This window comes from Bactrocera latifrons, unplaced genomic scaffold (genome assembly GCF_001853355.1).
Source record: "Bactrocera latifrons isolate USDA-ARS-PBARC rearing strain unplaced genomic scaffold, ASM185335v1 scaffold_103, whole genome shotgun sequence".
NCBI classification, from domain to species: domain Eukaryota; kingdom Metazoa; phylum Arthropoda; class Insecta; order Diptera; family Tephritidae; genus Bactrocera; species Bactrocera latifrons.
Genome location: NW_017534442.1, coordinates 1,140,558 through 1,164,101, shown reverse-complemented (window position 1 = coordinate 1,164,101; position 23,544 = coordinate 1,140,558). Strand labels below are relative to the sequence as shown.

General features: G+C 37.0%; 1 protein-coding gene across 2 annotated transcripts in view; it reads right to left on the bottom strand.

The window, feature by feature from the left end:
* Positions 1-203: 203 nt before the first annotated feature.
* LOC108968387 (zinc finger protein rotund) overlaps positions 204-23,544 on the bottom strand; it is a 111,592-nt gene continuing 88,251 nt past the window's right edge. Inside the window, exons 1-3 of one of the 2 annotated variants that reach the window (XM_018932414.1) lie at positions 7,543-8,369; positions 4,733-5,816; positions 204-3,976 (exon numbers count right to left, since the gene is read on the bottom strand). In XM_018932414.1, coding sequence (XP_018787959.1) covers positions 3,660-3,976; positions 4,733-5,816; positions 7,543-8,364 — 2,223 coding nt within the window. In that variant the 5' untranslated portion in view covers positions 8,365-8,369 and the 3' untranslated portion in view covers positions 204-3,659. Of the gene's footprint in view, positions 3,977-4,732; positions 5,817-7,542; positions 8,370-23,544 lie in introns of those variants that run through there. The other variant, XM_018932405.1, reaches the window with a different exon arrangement.

Sequence of the window (23,544 nt, the reverse complement as noted above, 5' to 3'; positions counted from 1 at the left end):
ATTATCCGGCGCAGATTTGATAAAAAATGCGTTTGCTTTGTGTTGATTTTCTTTATTTTTTGTTTTTAGTTTTAGGACATTAATTTAATTAACTTTATTTCGATAATTACACGTACAATTATAGTTAAAATTACATTTACATATAATAACTTACAAACACTTATTGCCAATTAGATTTCTTGCAATAGTTTTCAGCTTTAAGAAGCAATTTATTTTTTTATTTAATATGCACTATTATTATTTTAAATATTTTTTCAAAATATTTCTTCCCAATCGCACGTGCTGCATCAAATCGATTACTTTAGTTTAACTCATTACATTTTAACTACTAACGTTTAACATAGTTTGCGCTCGCTCGAAAATATGCAATTAGATACAAACATACACATGTATGTATATGTCAATCTGCAGTGCTTAGTATTAATAGAAACAAAAATAATAATAATAATTCTTACTCAGTGGCTACTTTTCTGCAGCGTTACGTGCACGCAAGCGCTTACTTGCATTCAATTAAGATTATTTTATCTCATAATTTTTAGTAATGTACATTTTCGAAATACAAACATGTATACATACATACATCTCGTGAGCGTTATTAGCTTAAAATGCTTATAATACAGTTAGAGGCGCAGTTATGCAACCCTGGTCTCTCATATAAATACATATTATATTAAAAATGCTGATTTACAATCAAAGTTGCTTAGTTGTATCTAGGGATGCTTTAGTTCTTTATTTTAATTAACTTTAACTCTTTTCATCAACTGTAAATTTCAACATACATAAGTACATGTATGTCAGCATGGCTGCCTTCTTTGTTTTTTACACATATTTTAATGCAAATGTTTTGTTTTGTATTTTTTAATTGTATTTCTGAAATTTAGTTGAAGTGATTCTCGTATGCACACATGTTCAGCTGGCAACGCCATTCCATATTTACTGCACACTCTTCTCTCACTGTGACGGCTTTTTCGTTTCCTGTTAGTTTAGCAGTTTACCAATATTTAGTTTACAGTTACACTTAACTATGAATTACAGTTAAACATTTGCATGTGTATTTGTATGTATTTTAGCCCTTTTATTTACTAAACATTTTTACATAAATGCGCTTAAATCAAATTACACACATATAAAAATCAATAAAATTAGATGTAACGCTTTCACTGCCGAGCTGCTGCTTTCTTTCACTACTCTAGATAAATTAAATTCACAAATTCACTATTTTAAATGTGTTGATTTTATGCTCTCTGTTCTCTGTGTATTTCTCAATCAATCATAGCGGTTTAGGTTAGATTGATTAGTTAATTAATCAATCGGATTAGTTAGTTAGTTGCTGCGCTTTGTTTGAGCGCCAGTGGAACTGTTTAACACCAGTGCGTTGCTTATGAGCGCTGATCTACCGGTATTCAATCTCTTTTCAGGTTTACCCTTTGGCAGAAAGGTGAAGGTGCTTGTAAGTTTAAGTGATTTGAATGCCGCAAAAGCCAACGCATTTAAGCATATTTATGTTAATCTTCTTCTTGATATAAATCAATCTTGTATTAAATTTCATTTGTTCAGTCTTTTCGTGCTAAATTTTTAGTAATGAAAATTAAATAAAAATCCACAGAAATTATGCTGCAATAATTCTTTATTTATGTAGAAGCCAAACTAGAGAGTAGAAGAAAGTTTTCAGGTTCGTAAACAGGCCGATTAGGATGGAACTTTCAAATATAAATTGCGTATCTCATAGTTGCAATGAAGGTCGGCGCTGTGAAAAAGGTTGGCGAAGCGCTACTTTTCCCGTCCGAGAACATGTTTTAGAACAGCTTCAGATAGCACCGATTTCATTTCGCTGCTTCAAATAAATACTTTCGTCATTAACTAATGGTGGTAGTAGGTGGGTGCAAAAAATTAAGCATCAGATTGTCTTTTCTTTAAAGCAGACATTGTAATTATCATTTTAACTGATTAAAAGCTTTAAATGCGTGGCAACCTTTTCCAAAAACTGTTGCAGAAGTAATACTATTACTAACAGCGCGCCAAAAATATTTTTTGAACTATAAAATTCATTAATTAGTTGCTTGTATCGTAGTATTTACTTCAATGGTCGACTTATTAGACTTAAGATGATTAAATTGGTACATAACTTTAAAACCATTAAAATATTTTGCTAAACATTCCATATATTAATTTAAGATTTAATTTCTCAAAACAGAGAAGAGCATGTAGAACATCATGTAGAATCAGAACAACAAATTTGTGAGTAAAAAAAGGATAAAGAAATATAAGTTGTTAACGATAACTTGGAGGCTGTGATTCAACATTCGGTTAAAACATATTTTGGAAAAAGACTGGGTATTTCAATTTAATTATCTCTTTTTGAAAATCTATTAACAGAAAGTCCAGTGCCATGGTAAAATTAATTTAATGTAGATTTAAAGCTTAATATGCATGGTTCACGAGTGGGTGAGAAATTTCTTTAGCAAATATGGAGAAATGTTGAATCAATTCAAATTCTAGTACGAAGAATGTATTATACAGAGCGGCTGGGTCCAGAGAAATAAATATTTTGTTCTACTGTATTAAATGTAGTTTTAATTTTAGGTTATGGCGATTTTCAGTATTCATTTACGCTTATTACACAGGTCTACAAACAATTTTTTTTGTACTTACGATGTTATTAAATCGTATGAACTCGTAAATTGAATTAGAAAAAGCTCTTCTTCCAACGTTCTGTTAGTGAATACTTCATATTCAATTGTATACTGCCTTGTTAAAAAGGAACCGATTGGAAGAGAACACTACAGACAACGATTATATGAGATGAATTTTAAAATTTTTGTTGTTCGTCCTTTGCGACAAGCAACTGATCACAGTACATTGGATCAGCGGGAAGTAGGGTTAAGAGTATCAAAAACTATTTATAGTGAATTCCATGCCGTCATCATTCAGTGTAGCTTAATCATATGCTACAAAAGAGAAGTTTAATATCTTAAAATCTCTTTCATTAACTTCGTTTCGTGTATTTCAAAAAAGATACTGTTTTTCAATAGAAAGAGAGAGAGAAGCTTTGCGCTCTTTAAACCCTACTAAGCTGCTCCAGATTTACTTGTATAGTTAATTTCTCGATTTTCAGAAGAGGCTCCAGCTAACTATTCCACAATAGATCTTTAGTGTTATTAAAATGTATAGTCAAATTGTAGGTTGCATAAATATTTATAAGTGACAGACTCAAATATGTACATTCTTCTTGGTATCGCCAAGATAGTTCTGGCGCGCTGTATCCTATTATTTACTTTCAAAAACTATTATGGACGGAAATTGAAGTTTAAAATCCGACTTTATTGTGGGAGTAAACTAAATAAGCAAATACTTCTATTAATTTAAAAAATAATGTTAACCACAGAAAACCAATTTATTTTTAAAAGAATTAACCGCATAACTTTTGTGATCCACATGTATATGTTCTTTTTTCTTCCACGACCTTTTCTAACGCCTTTTCACTTTTGCATTACGGTCTTCTTAATTGCAGGATTTGAATTCTAGTTTAAATATAAACATTATTCAATTCATCACAAAAATGCTCGCACCCAATAAAGCAGCTCTTAGTTCACATATTCATCTAGTACGTCTAAGTAATCGACCCCAAATCGTTCGTGCTTTCGCACTTAAAAATATAGCTATCCTTTATCTTTACCCGGTCCCACACTAACGCCAAGTAAATGCTCGCCCGCCATCAGACCGGCCGGTTGGTGCGCATAGTTCCTAATTTGGTGAAGCGAAATCAGTTGGTTTGGAAATGAATTGGAATTATTTTGATTGACATTTTTATTCTGGAAGCTGATAGCATCGTACAGGTACGGACGCTGCGCCATGGGATGGTGGCTAAGTGTATTCAAGTGTGGCGGCATTGAATTGATCGGGGTGAACGCTGAATTGCTGGTGGTCTTCGTGATACTCGCCGCATCGTACGGTCCAACAGTGGATGGTGTAGACACTGAAAAGGTATTGGGTAAACATTTGAGAATATAATAACATATTTATTATAATTATATAATTTAGTAAAATCAAATATTGGTGTGACCGTATTTAGACGGTTGTATCGATTTTTGCTTTTGGATAACGAGATTGTACATACCCGCCATCTCTAATACTAATACTTTAATTTTATTAATGGAAATTCGCTATGTATGCTAATGCAGGGTGTGGCTTTTAGTACAATATACTAGGTTGTGTGGACTATCCAGCTGAATCTAAGAAAATATATCCGATGCCTTATGTCACAAATATAGTATTAAAAATAAACTTTCATGCCCAAAAGAAGTCCGTCTTGCCCTTCTCTTAATGCAACAAAGAGGGGAAGATGTATCAAATGAGCTGGCGTGTCAGTTAAAGTTCTTATATAAAATAAACAGCGGCTAATATCATTCCATTTTGATACTCTATAGTCAAATAACCTTTGAGAAAAAATACTGGTTTTGAAACTGAGCATTACGGACACGAAACGCTCTTGGAATACGACCGAAAAGTCATTCGATGAGTGATGTCAAAAAAGCTTAACATACAACTGGTTTGCAGACCAATAGATCTCACCCATTTTAAATACAAAATGTGCTGTTAGAACGCTCTGACTATTGATAACTCACAAAATACTGATTTCTTGATTTATGAGTATATGTAAACGACGAGTCAGGGTAGAAACTACATTACCATAATGACATAATGCCTTTCAGGTAGATAAGAACTGACTCACCGATTTCGTCCCGACCGTTGTCGCTCATTCGATGATGCGTTTGCAGCTCGCCATGTCCGTTTGGCGGCCCACCAGATCCACTGGCTCCGCCTCCGCCACCAGCGCTACTTCCGCCACCTGAATTTACATTCGAAAAGTCCATGTGCTGTTGCTGTTGCGGCGCCTGTTGTTGCGTCTGCTGTTGCTGCTGCTGATGATGGTGTTGCTGGCCGCCGAGTTGCTGCTGTTGTTGATGATGGTGATGCTGCTGCTGTTGTTGGTGTTGTTGTTGCTGTTGCTGTTGGTGCATGACATCTGTCATATTAGCGGCGGAGTCTGGACTGACCTTAGGCCAATATGAATGCTCGGTGGGTGCTATCGACACCGGCGGCAAGCCAAGCGTCTGGCGATTGTGGGTATTCGAATTTGGCAAACTACTCACACCCGCACCACCAATACCACCACCACTAGTGCCGCCCGCAGCACCGCCACCCATATTGCCCCCATTCACATTGCTGCCAGGCGCGCTGTTGCCACTGCCGCCTAAGGATGCGCCAGCGCCGGGCACATTACCGCTCGCGGTCAAAGCGGCAATCGGTGGTCGCTTGTCCGTGCGCTCGGCGTGCTTCTGCATATGCTTGGTTAGATATGTCTCTTGTGTGTACGATTTGCCGCAATACTGGCAAATGTGTGTCTTCAGGTGCTTAGACTCCTTGTGCTTGGGTATATGATCGAGCAGTGAGGGCTCGTCTGAGAAACACTTGTAGCAGGAATTACATTTGAAGGGTTTGTCCGTTTGGTGGCAGCGCGAGTGCGACTGCAGATTGGAAAGTTGTGAGAAAGCTTTCTGGCAGCCGGGGTGTCGGCACTTGTATGGCTTGTCGCCGGTGTGGGTGCGGATGTGTTGCTGCAGATGGGACAGTTGGGTGAATTTGCGCTGACAAATCTCGCAGCGGTACGGTTTTATACCCAGGTGGATGCGTGTGTGTTGCGACAGGTAGGAAGAGTTGGCGAACGCCTTGGAGCACTGCGTACACTTGTACGGTTTGGCCTCGCGCATGTGAATTTGTGTGTGCAGCTGCAAGTCCGCTTTCGAGCTGAAAATCTAAGAATAGAATATTGAAAGTAAACAAATTAGTTGCCAATTGTGAAAGAAAATTAAATATTTATCCATGTATAACATACATTCCATATGTTTACTAAATTGCTCATAATTAGTTAGTTGATTTTTTATTACCTAATTTTGAATGGAGAATGGAGTATGGAGTCATGTGTAAAAGAAAATTCTCTTGAGAGTGATCAGAAACGATTCTTTTACATATGGCTCAAGCAGTTTAGGACTCCCGATCTTAGACCAAGTGTTCTCTTTGTAGCCAAAAAATGTTCGTTTGAAAGCGAGCTCAACGTAAAGGGTTGGGTCCCTCAACGTAAAAAACTCTACCAATGAAAAGGAAACAACAGCCTCGGATAAGTATCCCCCCTTTTGATGACGACACCTGCAATTGGGAAAGTGTCGCCGTCCAAGAAATGTGATAGACGGGACAAGGACTGAGGTGAGTGTGTCTCTGTAGCATTCTACAGTGACCATTTAAAGGAGCGCACTTTCGGTCTTGGATTCGTGGCATCAAAGCGAAGTTCTTCAACATATCGCTGATTTGCGCCTACGCCCCGACGGAAGAGAAGGACGATGTGACCAAAGATGCCTTCTGTGAGCGCTGCCCCCACCATGATATCAAAATCTTGATTGGCGACATTAACGCCAGGGCGGACAAGAAAGGTATCTTTGGCACAACAGTCGATAAATGCAGCCTCCACGAGGTTAATCGACTTCGTCGGGGTTCGAAATATGATTATCTGTAGTACTAGGTTCCAGCATAAGAAACTGCATCAAGATATATGGCTGTCTCCGGATCGAAAAGCCACCAATCAGATCGATCATGTTGTGAGAGAAGACACGTATCCAGTATTTTAAAAGTGCGTACGCTCCTACGTCCTAATATTGACTCGAACCAATCTCTTGTTGTTGCGAAGATACATGCCCGAATCTGAGCGGCAAAGTAAGCACGTCAGCAAATACAGGTAATGTATGACGGCGAGAAGCTAATATCACAATCGAAAGCGGGTTTGTATCGACTTGCACTCTTGCTCTCTGAGAGCACTTTTCACGAACTTGGAATCAGGGAACTGTGTTACGGCATTTCAAGCTCCTAACGTACAGTGGCAAACGAAACTATTGGCTTTCGGAAAAGGTAAAAGACGAGAAGTTCTGTGTCGCAGCTGAGAGAAAACAGACTGCCTACATCGCAACGTTACAATTGGTCACAACGCCTGCAGGATAAGTTAAATACCGAGGGTTGAAGAGAGAAGCGTGTTGCATTTGCAGGAAAAAAGAAGTTGGCTTTTTTTTTGTATACAAAAGTTATAGACCAACATTGCAATATAACTGTTTTTTATTGAGCTCGTAGTTTTGTCGGAAATCGAGGTAAGTCATTCTCAATCCTTTTAAATTCAGCCACCCCCTCCTTTTCCTTTTCTTGGCCTCAGGTGGCCCGTAAATTATTTATCCCTTAATGCTTGTTATTTTATCTTTCGTTTCTGATGGGTTTCATCTTAGTCTAAGTCATCTTAAGAGCTAAGTTTTTTAATATTCCACTGAACGACGAATATATTTTTTAAAAATTTATTTCGGTAATTACAATCACATTCCTTATATTTGGCAGCGCTGGGCTGTACTGAAAATGGACATCAAAGTTTTATAAAATTCTACAATTCATCTGAAATATGTTAAGATTAAGATTAAGGAGAACAGCGATTATTGTAATCTTATGTACCTTCGCATCTTTGACATCCATATGTCGTGGTGAGCTGGTTGTCGACCCTACACTGCCACCCCCAACACCATCGCTGGCAATATGATGATGACGACCCGCCGCAGCGTGGTGATGGTCCACACTATTGCTGGTCACAATAATGTGTTGATTAGGATTCGGATAAATACGCGCCTTGCGACCGCGACCGCCGCCACCACCTCCACTGCTGACATTGCTGCCATTTCCGGAGCCTGCAGAAACGGTGCCGCCACCACTACTGCCAATGTTATTGCCTGCTGTTGCCCCGTTCGGTACGGTCGAGCTGACGATCGCATTCGTGTCGACAGTGAGCTTAACAGCATTATTAGTGTTGTTGTTACCACTGGCGACTGCCACACCGGCTGATGGTGCAACACCCGTAGTGGTACTAACTTTCTGCTGCTGTTGCGCAAGCAAATCGCTTCCGCTGGCGTTGCTGGCATTAGCGGCCGTCAGCTGTGCGTATTGGCTCGGTAGTTGCTGTTGCTGTTGCTGCGTGGCGTGTGGCTGTCCATGTTGTGACTGCGAGGCTTGTTGATGATGCTGCTGCTGTTGTTGTTGTTGCTGCTGCTGCTGGCTGTAGGACAATACTGAAGAGCGCAAATCGGCGGATGAGTTCGAAAACACGCTTAACGGTCCGAGCGCGACGCGCTCGTTCAAACTGTTGCGTAATTGATCGATGGAACGATGGACGGCATGTGTGTAGTCTCCACCAGCTGGTGGTATTTCGCCAATCAACGGCGAGTTGTGGTGGTAGTCAAGCCCACCTCCAATTGGGCGGTACTCGATAAGACGACCTTCCATTACGAGCTTGTTTTTACTAGATTTTTCACACTGTTTTATTTGTTAATTTAACGATTCGAGCTTTATTAATTTACAGTTTATTTTGAGCCTGCGGCTTTAATTCACGAGTTTCAATTAAGAATTCAGTTTTTGCAAAAACTGTAATTACGGCATTTTTTTATTTCGTAATCAGAGTAGTTATTTCTATCGCTCTGAACTCAGAAACCTATTAGTAACATCTAAAATTAACTTTAAGATTGTGATCAAAATAATTGAAATTCATTTCAGGTCAACATCATACAATCCCTTTTCCTGAATATCTCGCAGAACCAAAGAACCATATCACCAACTCTTTGGACCTCTTTAAGAAATCAAAATTAACAGATTACGTCCACTTTCAAAATGCGATTGAAAACATCAAAGAAATCTCAAAACCATTTGGAGAACCTAAAAAATGTTTCTGCACAAACTAGTTCAGAGTGAGCTCTCAATTAAGACAATGCATTGTGTCTGTAATCAGTATATAGCAAATTTGCTTTCACATTCACCGTATTCATAAGGCCTGGCCTCTAGCGATTTTATCCTTAGACTTCAAGAGTTACTTAGCGACATTGACTGACACTTGAAGCAATCTTCCATATGAAAACTTGGCGTTCGCAATTTGAAAATTTCATACAAAATATGGTGGGAATATTGTGTTAACTTCGTCAACTGGGCCCGAGTGTCCACGAAGTTTGCAACACCCAGAAATAAACGTCGGAGGCCCTATAAACCCAGCATGACGAATTGACTCGATTTATCATATAACTCATGGTCTCTCAGTTTATGAGATAATGATTAGAAATTTTGCACACGTACTTTTCTTCCAGAAAAGCTGCTCATTTGACTGAAGCGCAACCATTGAACTAAGATAGCATATAGCTGTCTTACAAACTGAACGATCGGAATCAAGTGCTTGTATGGAAAACTTTTGTTACGGTTTTTTCAATTGCAACGCTACATAACTAGATCGATAAGGACAGGAAACGACCCCATTTTTTCCCCGCTCTTTTGACATTTCTCTTTAGTAAGATTTGGCATTTTAGAGCGCTTCGCCCAATTCATGGTCGTCATAATCGTCCTGTCAGATAAACAATTGAGCGTGTAAGGAAAAATTTAAAAACACAGCAAAGTACAAAATATTCCCCCACCAGTAAGACAAAAAAGTGCCCGTAATGCCGAGAATATTGCTGCCGCTAGCGCATCAATTGAGGAAGACGCTAATCGGTCCCTCACACGTCGTTCTCAAGCGTTGGGCATCTCTGTGACATCGTTGTGAGGAATTTAGCGAAAAGATCTTAGCCTAAATCCTTCCAAGTTTAAATTGACTCAAGAACTGAAGTCGCTTGACAACCATAATCGTCGTGTATTCGTGAATTGAACTGAGCAACAACTTGAAAATGATACGGATTTTCATCGAAAAATCATCTTCAGCGATATGGCTCATTTCTATCTGAATGACTTCGTTAATAAACAAAATATGAACTATTAGTCAGGCAGCAATCCACACGTACTCCATAGGTCACCATTGCATCCCGGAAAAACGGGTACGGTTTATGGTCCGGCAACGTTATTGGGCCGTACTTCTTCCGTAATGATCAGGACCGTCATGTTACTATGAATGGGAATCGCCACCGCTCAATGATAACCGAATATTTTTGGCCCGAATGGGATGATATGGACTTGGCCAATATGTGGTTTCAACAGGACGGCGCCACAAACCACACTGCGAATGTCTGGTTTGGTGTTTGGTGAACCTGTTATTTCACAATGTGGTCCATCAATTGGACGCGATTTGACGCCGTTGGAATATTTCCTGTTGACATACATCAAGTCTATACTCTATGACAACAAGCATGGAACAATTGCTGAACTTCGTATGAATAGCGAACGCGACATTGCAGCAGTATGGGCCGATTTATGCTTGAAACCCGTCGAAAATTGGGTTCAGCGTCTGAACTTCTGTAAGCGTGCCCTGCAAAATAAATCGAGTTCCATACATAAGGCCACGAAACGTACTTTCACAGGAATAAAGCTTTTCATTAATTTCCATAGCGCTCTTATTGAAATCGCCTTTATTTGACGAGATATCTACACGAAATGCGATTAGTTTTCAAGGCTACGATATACTCTCCAAAAAAACTGTTTAAATCGGATCACTATACCATATACTTAGCTGCCATACAAACTGATCGGCGAATTCAATTAATATTTTTGTCTTGTTTTTAAAGCAGAAATGTTTACGTATCGTATTCAAATAATCTGTTAAGTCATATCAGTGGATTACTTCCATAACTGTGTTTTTTTTAGGGCATAGTAAGTTTGTACGCTTCATAAAAAATCAAAATATATATTTATATACATATGTATATGTAAACTAGTCCGTAACTAAATTGTTCTTCCTTTTACCATTTCTAAATTCATTTGTCAAGGTCAGTGTTACGCTAAGCGTTAAAAAAATACACACAAGCATGCATGTACATGAAACTCTGAGAACCAAAAGCAAAAAAAAACAAAAAAAAAACAGTACATGAACTATTACCAGCTGACATATTTCTAAACAAAACTAAGTCAAAAGAAGATCAAAAAGCTAAACCACCCATAAAAACACACAGCAAAGAGAATCAACAAATAAATGCAAACACAAACTGTCGCGAATATTTGCGCAGATTCGCAAAAAGTGCTAAGGTAATACAAAAAGCCGACAGCGAAATTGTTGATACGAAAAAATAGGTTTAGAAATATTCAAATTCCGACGCTATGAATTTAGAATGAATGAATGAACAGAAGTGCAACAACACACACACTCTAATGCCATTGTACATACATATGTGCGAGAGTATTTGATTATGTTGGCTTACTGGCGGTGTTTTGTTTTTGCGTTGGGGCGAAGTGCTTTTTGAGTAGAGATTGCGATTAGAAAAAATGTATTTATGTATGATGAACACACACCCCACATACATATGTGGGTTTTTACGTGAATATATAAATGTATCGATGCTTATGCATATATATACATGTGTGTATATATGTATGTATGTACATATGCAAGTGTGTACAAAAAACGCTCAACTCTATAAAATTTACACATTTTATTTGCCGTCAATCCCCCTCCAGCGAGCAAAGCTTTTTCGCGCCTCTAATTTCTAATCGAACACACAACCCAGTCACTGCCGCATTCCTGTACAAGTGTGTATGTACATACATATGTATAGTCGTAAGCTGGTGCAGCGAGCGCTTATGTGTAACACAATTTATTGAATTTGACGCACGTGGTGAGTTTGTAAATAATCGCGTATAAAAGCAATTCTAAACAAAAGCACACACTCACACACACCATTTGTGTATATGGAGCACAGTGAACCCACAGCGAGCACATACATATGTATGCATTGTATAAAAATATCTAAGTAAATAGTATATATACATATATGTATGAAAGTATCGCCGAAATACACGTGACATGCCAATAAACTCAGCTGCTGAGGTCGCTGTCGCCGCGTCACTCCCAAAACCAAATTCTAAGCAAGACGAAAAAAAATTGCGGCGCGACAAATCGCGGTTGACAAAAAGCTGAGTACTGATTAATTTGTCTTTGTGTTTTGTTTGTATCTTCTTTCCTTCGTAATGTAAACAGAAGTGTAAAGAAAATATGCATAACTTTTTGGTGAACACAGAGATATGTACATAATTTTGAAAACATGGTACAAAACAACAGTCAACGAAAAAGAAATTGGCGAAATTGATCTCCTTAATTTAAAGCTTTCTTCAGCTTAGTAGATGCTAATAAGGAGCCTCACTGGCGTTCTTAAATTTAAACGCCAACCTAAGGGGTCTTGAAATGTATTCGTTACTGCTGCTACAAAACTTAAAGGTGCTGAAATTTGGGAGATGTACGAGTAAAATTCTCAGTCTCAGTAAACGCTCAGAATGTTGGAAAAGGCCTTCGGTGATAATTGATTGTCGTGAGCAAGTGTTTTTAATTGGTACAAATTATACAAAGAGCGTCGAGAACGCGTTAACGTCGAAGCACGTCCAGAACGGACATCAGTATGGAATGATGATCAAAAAAATAACGGAATTGTTGTTTAAGAATCGAAGATTAAAAGTCAGAGATCTAACTGGCGTCATTGTAATATCGAAAGAATCAAGGAAAACCATTTTGAAAATCATTTGGGGCTAAGCAAAGTAAAAAGACGATTGAATATTTGATTACGACCCGAAAACAGACGATCAATCGGCTGATTTACATGGCAAAGGCGAACCGATTCATTCGGTAATCATGAGAAGTCAAGTCAAAAATCAAGATTGCTTTGAAAATTTTCTGCTATTTTCGAGGAAAAACCGAATTCCTTCCGACCGGCCAAACTGTCATCAAGGAGTACTCATTGAATGTTATGCGTTGTGTGCGCGAAGTTATTCATAAAAAGGGACCGCAATTGTGGGCCCATAATTTTTTTGCGCACGAAAATACACCGTCATATTCTCGTGATTTGGCTCCTTGTCACTTCAGGCTATTCAGCAAACTCAAACGGGTTTTGAGTCAATTGAAGATATTAAACATGAATCGCTACGCGCATTGAAGTCTATTCCGGAAATTGACTTTAACAACTGTTTCGAAATTTAGAAAAAATGTTGGCAAAAGTATATTAGGGCTAAAAAGAATTACTTTGAGGGGAACCACATCAATTTTGAAGAATAAATTAAGTACTTCGGAATTATAAAAATTGAAAACAAGTTTTCGGTTATTATATACTTTCCGATTTGTGGGTCAAGTGGTCTCTTTTACTGACTACTGTATGGAGTAAACCAATTTGTATGAATGCTGTCCAGTGATACGTTATTATGGGTAGTCAGATTTTCAAATTCATTTAGTTTTTTAACATGACATGACATAGGTTTTCGTGCGACACACGAAAGTTAATGGGGCGCCACCTCGTACGTAATCGATAGACACAGGGGGTTCGACATTCAACGTTGTTATTGTTATAATGATATTTGTGTTATGCGACATGAATTTGATAATGCTTCCTGGGTTCGACAAAACTGCAGGTTTTATGATAAAAACTAAGAAATGGGTTTAACAAAAAATGTGCTTAGAAGTATGCCGCCCAAGCCGCTTGGAAGCTAGCATCTTAGTAATGTTCTTTGAAATTTTCAATTCAATTAGAAAAATTCATTTCGAGTTATTTTTTTTTTTATTAGCAGTGGGTTCTTAGGTGCTCTTAAAGTGGCTGGCAGTAGCTGCAAAATTTCAAATGTGTTTTTCTCAAAAACATGTTTTTTGAACTTTTGCAGCTCAAAGCTCAAAAAAAAAAAAACAACGCTCGGCGGATTAATATGGAATTTATAAAGCTTTTTGAAAACGTGAAAAACTAGTGCCCGAACGAAGTTTTTATACTCTCGCAACAAAGTTGCTAAAGAGAGTATTAAAAGAGTCAGATATAGGGTTATATATATCAAAGTGATCAGGGTGACGAGTAGAGTTGAAATCCGGATGTCTGTCTGTCCGTCCGTCCGTGCAAGCTATAACTTGAGTAAAAATTGAGATATCATGATGAAACTTGGTACACGTATTTCCTGGCTCCATAAGAAGATTAACTTCGAAGATGGGCAAAATCGGCCCACTGCCACGCCCACAATATGGCGGAAACTGAAAACCTATAAAGTGTCATAACTAAGCCATAAATAAAGATATTTAAATTAGGGGCATAATTGGCCGTCATTTTTTTTGGAAAAGTGGGCGTGGCCCCGCCCCCTACTAACTTTTTTGTACATATCTCGAAAACTACTATAGCTATGTCAACCAAACTGTATAGAGTCGTTTCTTTTAGGCATTTCCATATACAATCAAAAATGGAAGAAATCGGAGAATAACCACGCCCACCTCCCATACAAAGGTTATGTTGAAAATCACTATAAGTGCGTTAACCGACTAACATAAAACGTCAGAAACACTAAATTTTACGGAAGAAATGTCAGAAGGAAGCTGCATCCAGGTTTTTTTTTTTTAATTTAAAATGGACGTAGCGTCGCCCACTTATGGACCAAAAACCATATCTCAGGAAGTACTCAACAGATTTCAATGAAATTCGGTATATGATATTTTCTTAACACCCTGATGACATGTACCAAATATGGGTGAAATCTATTCACAACCACGCCTGAAATCTCGATTATCACTTTCTCATGCGAGACATGTGACACCCGAACTTAGCCCTTCCTTACTTGTTTTAATATCGATTTTTATAAGCAATTAAAAGTTGTTGTTTTTTTGTTACTAAAATCAAAAATAAATTCTTAATTTTGTTAATTTAGAGGAAATTGTTTGACTTTTTGTCCGAAGAATCCCCCTGGATTAGTGATGGTCACCGCAATAAGTTGGATCCGGATCAAAACAAATAACCATTACTTTACAAATAATGATTTGCCCAAATCAAGTTGGGACCTAACAAAAAAAAAAAAAAAAATTTACTAAAATTTTAATTTTTTTCTTCTTTCTCACTACACCTAATGGAGTTCTTCTTTTTTGAATATATATGTACGTTAATTTACATATGAATATATTTTCTGGTTCACTATTAGATCAAGGATTTTATAATATAATATATAATATCAAACTTATGTAAGATTTTGCTGATTGACTTTTTCTCTTTAGTGTAAAGAGAAACCGCAATCAGTGAAATTTTCCCTCTTATTTTATAATTCCAAAACCGATTAAGAAACCAAGATATAAGCAATGATGATTAAAAATGTCACTCATAACATTCAGATAAGGCAACATGAACTTAAATCGCCTGTATTATCATCACCAATTACATTATATTCTTTAGCTCTCACTTTATTTTCTTCTATCTCACTCTGTTGTCCCTTACTATTAAGTCTTGCCTGAATAGAAGCATTTTAATTATTCCCATGACTACTTCCTACGAAGTACTTATTTAGCAGTATTTACTCTATCTAATCGGCTTATAACTGACCTTTACGCAGGAATCATTTTTCTGCAGCTTTAAAATCATTAGCACAACTTTACTTCCTCTCAGAAACAAGATTATATTGGAATTTCACAATTTCCGACGTCAAAGTATGCCGGAAGGCTAATCTAAATTCTGAGAGAGTTGAGATTCCGGGAATGCAAAGCTTTAGATTATTATATTTTTAATAAAGCTGCTAAGCATATGTATAGACTGCAAAGCCGACTCTGCACTGACGACAAATCGTGCGTCATGATTTTAAAATCTTCGAACAACGAACGGACCATTGTAGAATTCTACAAGTAACCGAATCAAAATTTGTCACACTTATATACATAGAGTAGGTAGAGTTTCTGATTTATAAGACCTAATATTAAATAGAGACAACCCTAATGTGCAGTTCAAAAATGGTTCAATAGTCTAAATAAAATGTTGAGTTGCAAATATCACACATTATCGTTTGTGAAAGTTTTTCTTCTAACTTTTTATCGTTCAAATTAGCCGTTCTGGAGTATTTTTTTTTCAACAGTATAACTATACATTGATGCATATACTTATAAATATATGTATGAACGAATTCCAATCTCAAACGACAAAAAGAGAGAACAGAGAAAGAAAACAAATGTGTGCGGCTAAGTAAGTTTGATTATGCATGTACAGTCTCGATCAAAATAATAGTCTGAGTGAAATATATTTTCCAAACTTATCATTATTCTTTTTACAATGATTTTGACAAATTTCAAAAGTCGGCCATTGCGAAGTCATTTCTGGTAGTCCCTCTGAAAAAAGGTATTGTGCGAATAAAAGAAAAGAAGTGGGAGTTCTATTATTGGCAGAAAAAATTGATGAACAATTCCCGATGTATTTGTTTCATCTTAAATAATGGGTGATTCAAGTAGAGGTGCTTTTTTCAATAGGCTTTGTTTTGAATGATAACGCCTGAGTCGTATCCAACTATCATAGTATTTTTGGCATTTTATCACACAAATCGTTCCAACTTTATTATGAAAATTTACGTTCTGTAAAGAATGTGTATGGTCAACATAATCGGTTTACTGAGAGTAATATTCGCAACACCATCACCCACCTTAAGACCCAGCACTCATTGTTGGATAACATTCGACCAAATAGACCACATCCAGCACACAATGAAGAAATTATATCAGCCGTAACTGAGAGTGTACACGAAGATCGTGGAGAGCCGATTCGGCGTCATTCGCTTCAACTCGGACTGGTATATGGAACTACTTGGCGCATCTTACGGCGGGATCTTAAATTTAAAACGTTGCTCGCTATTACCAAGAGACATCACTTAGCTCTATGAGCTCTTGAAATGTTCCAAGAAGATCCGACATTTTCGAATCAAATTTTGTTTGGGACAAAGAGCCACTTGAAAAGATTCAAGAGAATGGTCCCGTTTGTGGGCCGATGGAATCTTCGACTCATAGTTTTTCAAAAATGATGTCGATGGGAACGTAACCGTTAAAGATGACTATTATTTCGCCACCATAACCGACTATTTGATGCCTGAAATTGAAGCTCGTAATCTCGACCTCATTTGGTTTCAACAACTACTTTTCACACATCTCATCAATCAATGGATTTGTTGAGAGAACACTTCGGTGAGCAGATAATTTCACGTCTTGGTCCGATCAACTGGCAACCAAGATCGCATGATATCACACCGTTAGACTCTTTACTGCGAGGATATGTAAAGCTTAAAATCTCTGTAGACAATCCCGCTTCAATTCAGGCCTTAGAGCAAAAAACACGTCATTCGCCAGTTACCAGTTAAAATGATCGAACGAGTCATCGAAAGTACGACTCAAGGAATGGAGCATCTGAGGCCTAGGCGGTCAACATTTAAAAGAGATAATATAATATATTTGAATTTTTGTGTTTTTCCTTTAAAAAGGTAGGAAACGTCGAAATGGATTACACTTTATGAAGGCTAAGAGATAAGATTTGCTGTATTTTGTGGCATACTCTGTAATGTCATAGAAATTTATACCGTAAGATGGGGATTTATTTAATCAAAATGCATTTTTTAAACGTTTTTCGATGTTGAAGATTTTGAAGCGAATTTGAGCAGCTGTGCTCACATTACTTTGCCCACAGCTTTAGATGAATTTATGTAGACTGTACGTCTGTATAATAGTGATGAATGTGTTAGAGTGTGACAGCACCTGTCTATGTACTTTGAAATTTACGTATGTATGTATAGATGTATGATATACATATATGTATATATGATATGTATGAGCAAAACTATTCTATTATTCAATTCATTGTTATTTAAAAGCATTTTTTTTGGAATTTTTGCTTTATTATTTTCTGCATAGCAAATTTTTTTAATGTTGCATCCTTGCATAAACCCGCATTTGATTTCTTTTTTATTTAAATCGAATTACTATTTTTTCTTGATTTAATTGGGGGTGCCATATTAATTAATTAATTTTATTTACTTACGCACACACATACATACATATGTATGTACATACTTTATTAGATACCTACTCAATTGCCCAAATGTATGTGCTCTTTAGAGAAACTCCCCTGTTCTTGAGTAAAAACAAAAAAAAAAAAAATCAAACAACAACAAACATTAACTTCGGTTTCATGGAAGCTATAATACCCTTCACTAATATAGTATTTTCCATACAATTATTTGATTTTGCTCATTCAGTTTGTATGGTAGCTATCAACTATGGCGATTCGATCTAAACAATTTCTTCGTAGAGTCCACCATTTCCTTGGACAAAAAGTCATGCCAAATTTCTTAAATCGCGTTAAATGAAAAATATTTGGAAATAAACACTTCATTGTCATCGTTCGGTTTGTATGGCAACCATATATAGCAGTCCGATATTGTCGGTTTCGACAAAAGAACAGCTTCTTGGGAAGGAAAAGACATTAGCAAAATTTCAGATCGATATCTCAAAAATATACACAGACAAATGGACGGACATCTCATGCAGCAATTCATATAGTGCCTTTGAAGTGCGCAAAATTATGACTCAAAATTACCCAAATCGAACTAAACTATTTAAGCACCTAGAACCTAGATTAAAATGTGGGATATATTATAAAAATTCGAAGAGTAACTTTCTAAATAGTAGTATGCCTCTATTTCAAAAAATGGGCTGAATATTGTCAACATTTCTTTATACACCTAATACTTGTATAAAGTTTTTCGAATTTCCGGGTGACTTTATAGCGCAAATATCGTCTAATATATGAGTTAGCTTAATAAGATATTAAAATTAATAAAATCGAACGAGCGTGTTTTTTCTAATAATGGTGCATTTTTGTGCTTAGAACGAATAAAATCGGGTGAAAACTTGCCATAGACCCCGTAAAAATAACTAAAGTTATTTCCCTGACCTTAATCCTTGCAAGTCGGAAGAGTATAAAATTTTCGGTTATGGCCGAACATAGCACAACCCTCCTTGTTTATTTATGCACTCTAAAAATAAAAGCTTAAGGAAATATTTCAGCCAATAAAGAATATTGCTTTAAAGATATTTTGGACGTTCTCGTAATTGCTTTAAACATTTTTCTCTGGAAATTATTTGTTTTCGATGTTAATTTCTCATTTAAAACACAAACGGTTTGTGCATTAGGTTTGCACAAATATCCTCAGGTTTTATTAGCAGTAAGTGACAATAATTTTTAACTGAAAGACACCCCCTGAATGTTCTGAAAAGAGTTCTGGCATTACTAAAACGACAGTGTTCAAGAGGCTTGCATTTTGAGAAAAAAAAATGTAAATTTGAAAATGTTTTTATTATCATATTATCGTCATATTGAACGATTCAGGAAGCAAGGCTCAGGAAGTATCAGTTACTTGTCGAAGACCATTTGCGTTGAGTGCATTCTCTTACTGGGTGATAAAGTGCTAAAACAGATTTCAGAGGAGATGAAAGTAGCAAACTATTTTTTCCTAAACAACCAACTTTTGCTTGTTATTAGAGTTAGACGAACCATGCGATTAACTTCTCAAGTTTTTGCCGTCAAGGGAACAAAGCTCAACAAAAATTTTCCGCCATTACTTCAAACTTTGAAACACTGGACATAAATATTAAAGACTCTCGTTGGCCTGCGGTAAATCAATAACTACTCTCGTCCTCTAAACCAGATTTCGGTTTTAAAGCCTTCAGTTATAGTTTTTGAGCGGTCCGCTTTTTGGCTATGCCCGTCTCTTGAAAGCCTTTCAGGTTTGTTAAATAAACGGTATTTTTCGTACTCACTTTAAAATCCCAAACAATTTTATGTATTAAATTTTATAGTTATATTAGAAAACAAAAGTATAATGTAGGTCTGTGCTTGCACCTCACAAAATATATTTTTTTATTTAAACCATTTTTAAAAGGTTAGTTTATTATAATGATTCACGATTCTTCCTTTATTTTGATTACAATTCACTATTATTTTTATTTTTAACTGGATCATCCGACACTTGAGCAAAATCGTTGTTTGCTTTACGCGCGCCTTTGAATTACTGATCTGCCGAACGAAGTGATCCTTGCCACTTGGCCATGCCAGCGACGTGCGCATAGCTGTCGCTTATCCTTCCAACTTACTCATGATCACACCTGCACTCTAACTCTTAGCTTTGCTTCGCACACACTCCACCTGTTGCAGACGTTGGCTATCATAATTTTACGCTAGTTCTGATTCATTCCTGTGTATACTCACACTTTCACTCCATACTCGTTATAATATTTTTGCACAACAGCTGTTGCTATTTTACCGAAAACAAGCACGAAAGAAGCGTAAAGAAGAATTGGTTAACTGTAGTAGAAAACGGTACTTCGGCATTCTTCACAGCCTATCAAATTACCGACGCTAACAGATTTGCCTCGACGGCTGCCAGTTGTTGTTATTGTCTACAAAAGCTCTGGGATACTCTTTGGGTGTTCCAGCTTGTTAACAGATTTGTCATATGACAGACGCTGAAACTGACACAATATCCATGTGATCATTGGTGGCGCCATGCCGCTTCTCCCAGCCATGACGGAATTGATCTGTGTTCGTCGGTAAATACTGCCCATTGAGCAGGCTAAAACATTTGGAAATGGTGTGAATAATGCTTGCGAATAACAGGATTCACATGAAACGCAAATATACAAAAAAAAAAAAAAATGTTTCAACTCATTAGTCCTTCGCAGCGAAATGTTTTGTAAGAATTGTTTGATCTGCAGTGTAGTACTTTGAGGGTTTTGTGAAAGCATCGCTTTAATGAAGATTCACGACCATGATGCACCACGTAGTTCTGTAGTAACACACTCCGCCATTGGACCAGAATTTCCCCACAATTAATATATTTTATAAAGAAAAGTAGATAACGAAGAGAAAACAATTAAAATAGAGCTAAGTTCGAGTATAACTGAACATTTCATGCTCTTTCGACTTGCATAAAGTACTTAAAGCAAGTTAGATATATGGGTTCTAAGGCGAGTTTTCACTTTACTTTATTTATTCTAAGCACAAATATGTACCGTTATAAGAGCAATTTTATTAAGATAACTCATACACTGGCCGATGTACAAATGAGTGGACAAATTTTGGCCGTAGAGTCGCATACTCCAAAGGCACTATTTGTGCAAAGCTTTAACCCATTATTGATTTTTAAACTGGAAAGGAAAGAATCAGATAGAGTTTAAAGTTGTGTTATAAGGAAAGTAGCTCCATTAATTCCCTATCGTGGCATCTCCCGGGTAAAATTTAATGCTTCTGGCATATTCAATTATTGATTTATCGCGCTTTAGGCAGTTTTTAATAGGACCGTTAAGTGGGAAGTGAGCAGAATTATTATCCGATTTCATTAATTTTCACATTGTCCTTAGGAGTTCATACAATATTTGTGCTAAGTGAATGTGGTGGTTGTAGCTATATAAAGAGATATATTATATATAGCCCCTAGCTACTGCGACCCCCTGACCCGAATTACAGCTCTATATCTTATTTTCGTGCTTAGTTGTCGCTCTTTATATGTTTTCGGTTAATGGCGTTTTGCGGGTGTGGAAGTGGTCCGATTACGATCATTTACAAACTCATAATTTATTATTATTTTTTTTTTTGCCAAGAATGCACATACCAAGTTTGATCAAGATATCTGAATTTTTACTTAAGTTACAGTTTGCACGAACGAACGCACAGACAGGCCTCTATCCTGATCATTTATATACAGGGTGGCTGATGAAAGCCGCTACAAAAAAAAAAAATTAAATAAGTTTTTTTCAATTTAATGAATCTGGTTAATTTTTTTTTATTTTGCAATTGGCTTTTACATTTAACAAAAATGGATAACTGGGACACTGAAACAAGAATTTGAATTGTCCGCCGCTATCACGGACTGGAGTCCGTAGTTTCGGTTCAAAGAGAGTATAGGCGCACGTTTGGCGGCAATCCTCCGAGCAGATGGACCATAATGAGACTTGTAAATAATTTTGCCGAGTATGGGACAGTCAACAGAGACCTTACCATCGAAACCCTTCAGATCGAACGGAGGAAACAATCGCTGCTGTAGCTGCTGCCATACAAAACAATCCACGTGTTTCGACAAGAAGCTTATCTGCTCAAATGGGTGTAAGCAGACAGTCATTACAGTCAATTATGCACAAAGATTTGGACTTATTCCCATATAAAATTCAAATGGCCAACAAACTGAATGCTGCAGACTTGCCGATTCGCTTGGAATTTTGTCAGAAGATGCCTCAAATGGTGGAAGAGGATGGAAACATGTTGAACTGTCTTTTCATGTCTGACGAGGTTCATTTCGATTTAAACGGCAACATAAACAAACAAAATTGTCGAATATAGAGTGCTTCCAACCCACAGATACTCCATGAGACGGAATTGCATCCACTTCGTGTCACAGTGTGGTGTGCAGTTTCATCACGCTGCATTGTCGGGACCTACTTCTTCGCGGAAAACGGTCACACCGTTACGGTTACTGGAGACCGYYACTTGAGCATGTTGAGAGAGTTTTTCTATCCAGAATTACGCCGAATGAGAATTTCTTTCAACTCTGTGTGGTTTCAGCAAGATGGTGCAGCTCCTCACATAGCCCAACCTGTTATGACAGAATTGCAACAAATATTTCCCAATACTCTGATATCCAGAAACTCCACATTCCGTTGGTCACCCAGGTCGCCTGACCTTACTTCACCGGACTTTTGCTTGTGGGGCTATTGCAAACAGGAAGTCTACAAAGCAAAACCAACAAATTTGAATGAACTAAGGCAATCCATTCGAGAAACAATTGCGGCTGTTCCTGTCTCAACTCTCCAAGCAGTAATGAACAACTTTTTGGTAAGATGCCGCACATGCATCAACGAGCATCGGGGGCATTTAAATTCCATTATTTTTAAAACTAACTAAGCTATATTTAATAAAATTGATTGAGCTTTAACATGAATAAAAGAAAAATTAATTGCATACACTGAAAAAAAAAAAAAAAAAAATTATTTGAGTTTCTTAATGTGGCAAAATTCATCAGCCACCCTGTATGCAAGTACTTGTATATCCCTACATCCATCTCGCTTAGATTTAGGTGATATGTACAATCGTTAGGTGAACAACACTTTGTAGCAACATGTTATAAGAATATAAATATACAATATCGGTATCTAATTGAAAGAATTCTGAAATTCTTTTTGGTAACGTTCTGGAATATTGCGTCTTTTTTCAAAGAGTAAAAGCTAGATCTTTATGAGAGCTCTACGACAGTTGGTCAGGTAATCTTTCACCTAAGGTTGCTGCTTGTCGAAAAAGTGAAACAACTTTTGGAAAAATCTTTTTTTTTTTCAACACTAAGCCTTGTGGAATTGTCAATATCTTTTTTTATGCCCCGAAATGCTATCAAGGGTATAATAGATTCAGTGCAGAGGAACTTAGCGTTTTTTTCTAACTTTATTCAGAACAAATTTGAAAATCAATTTTTTAAGTCTTCAAAAAGTTGTTTCAATTGTTTCAGTTGATGTGTGGGAGCTCGCATTGTCGTGTTGAATAGCGATCTGAGTTCTGCGGTTTATTACTTAGTGCTGTTCTGTGTTGTTCTAGTGGTGTGGTTGTGAAATGTTTTTTCTAAAACAGGGAACTATTTGCTAGGAACTGCTTCGTGCGTGAAAAACTTTTTTAATTAATTATAATTCCTTGTTTTTGTCGAGAAGAATATTTTAAG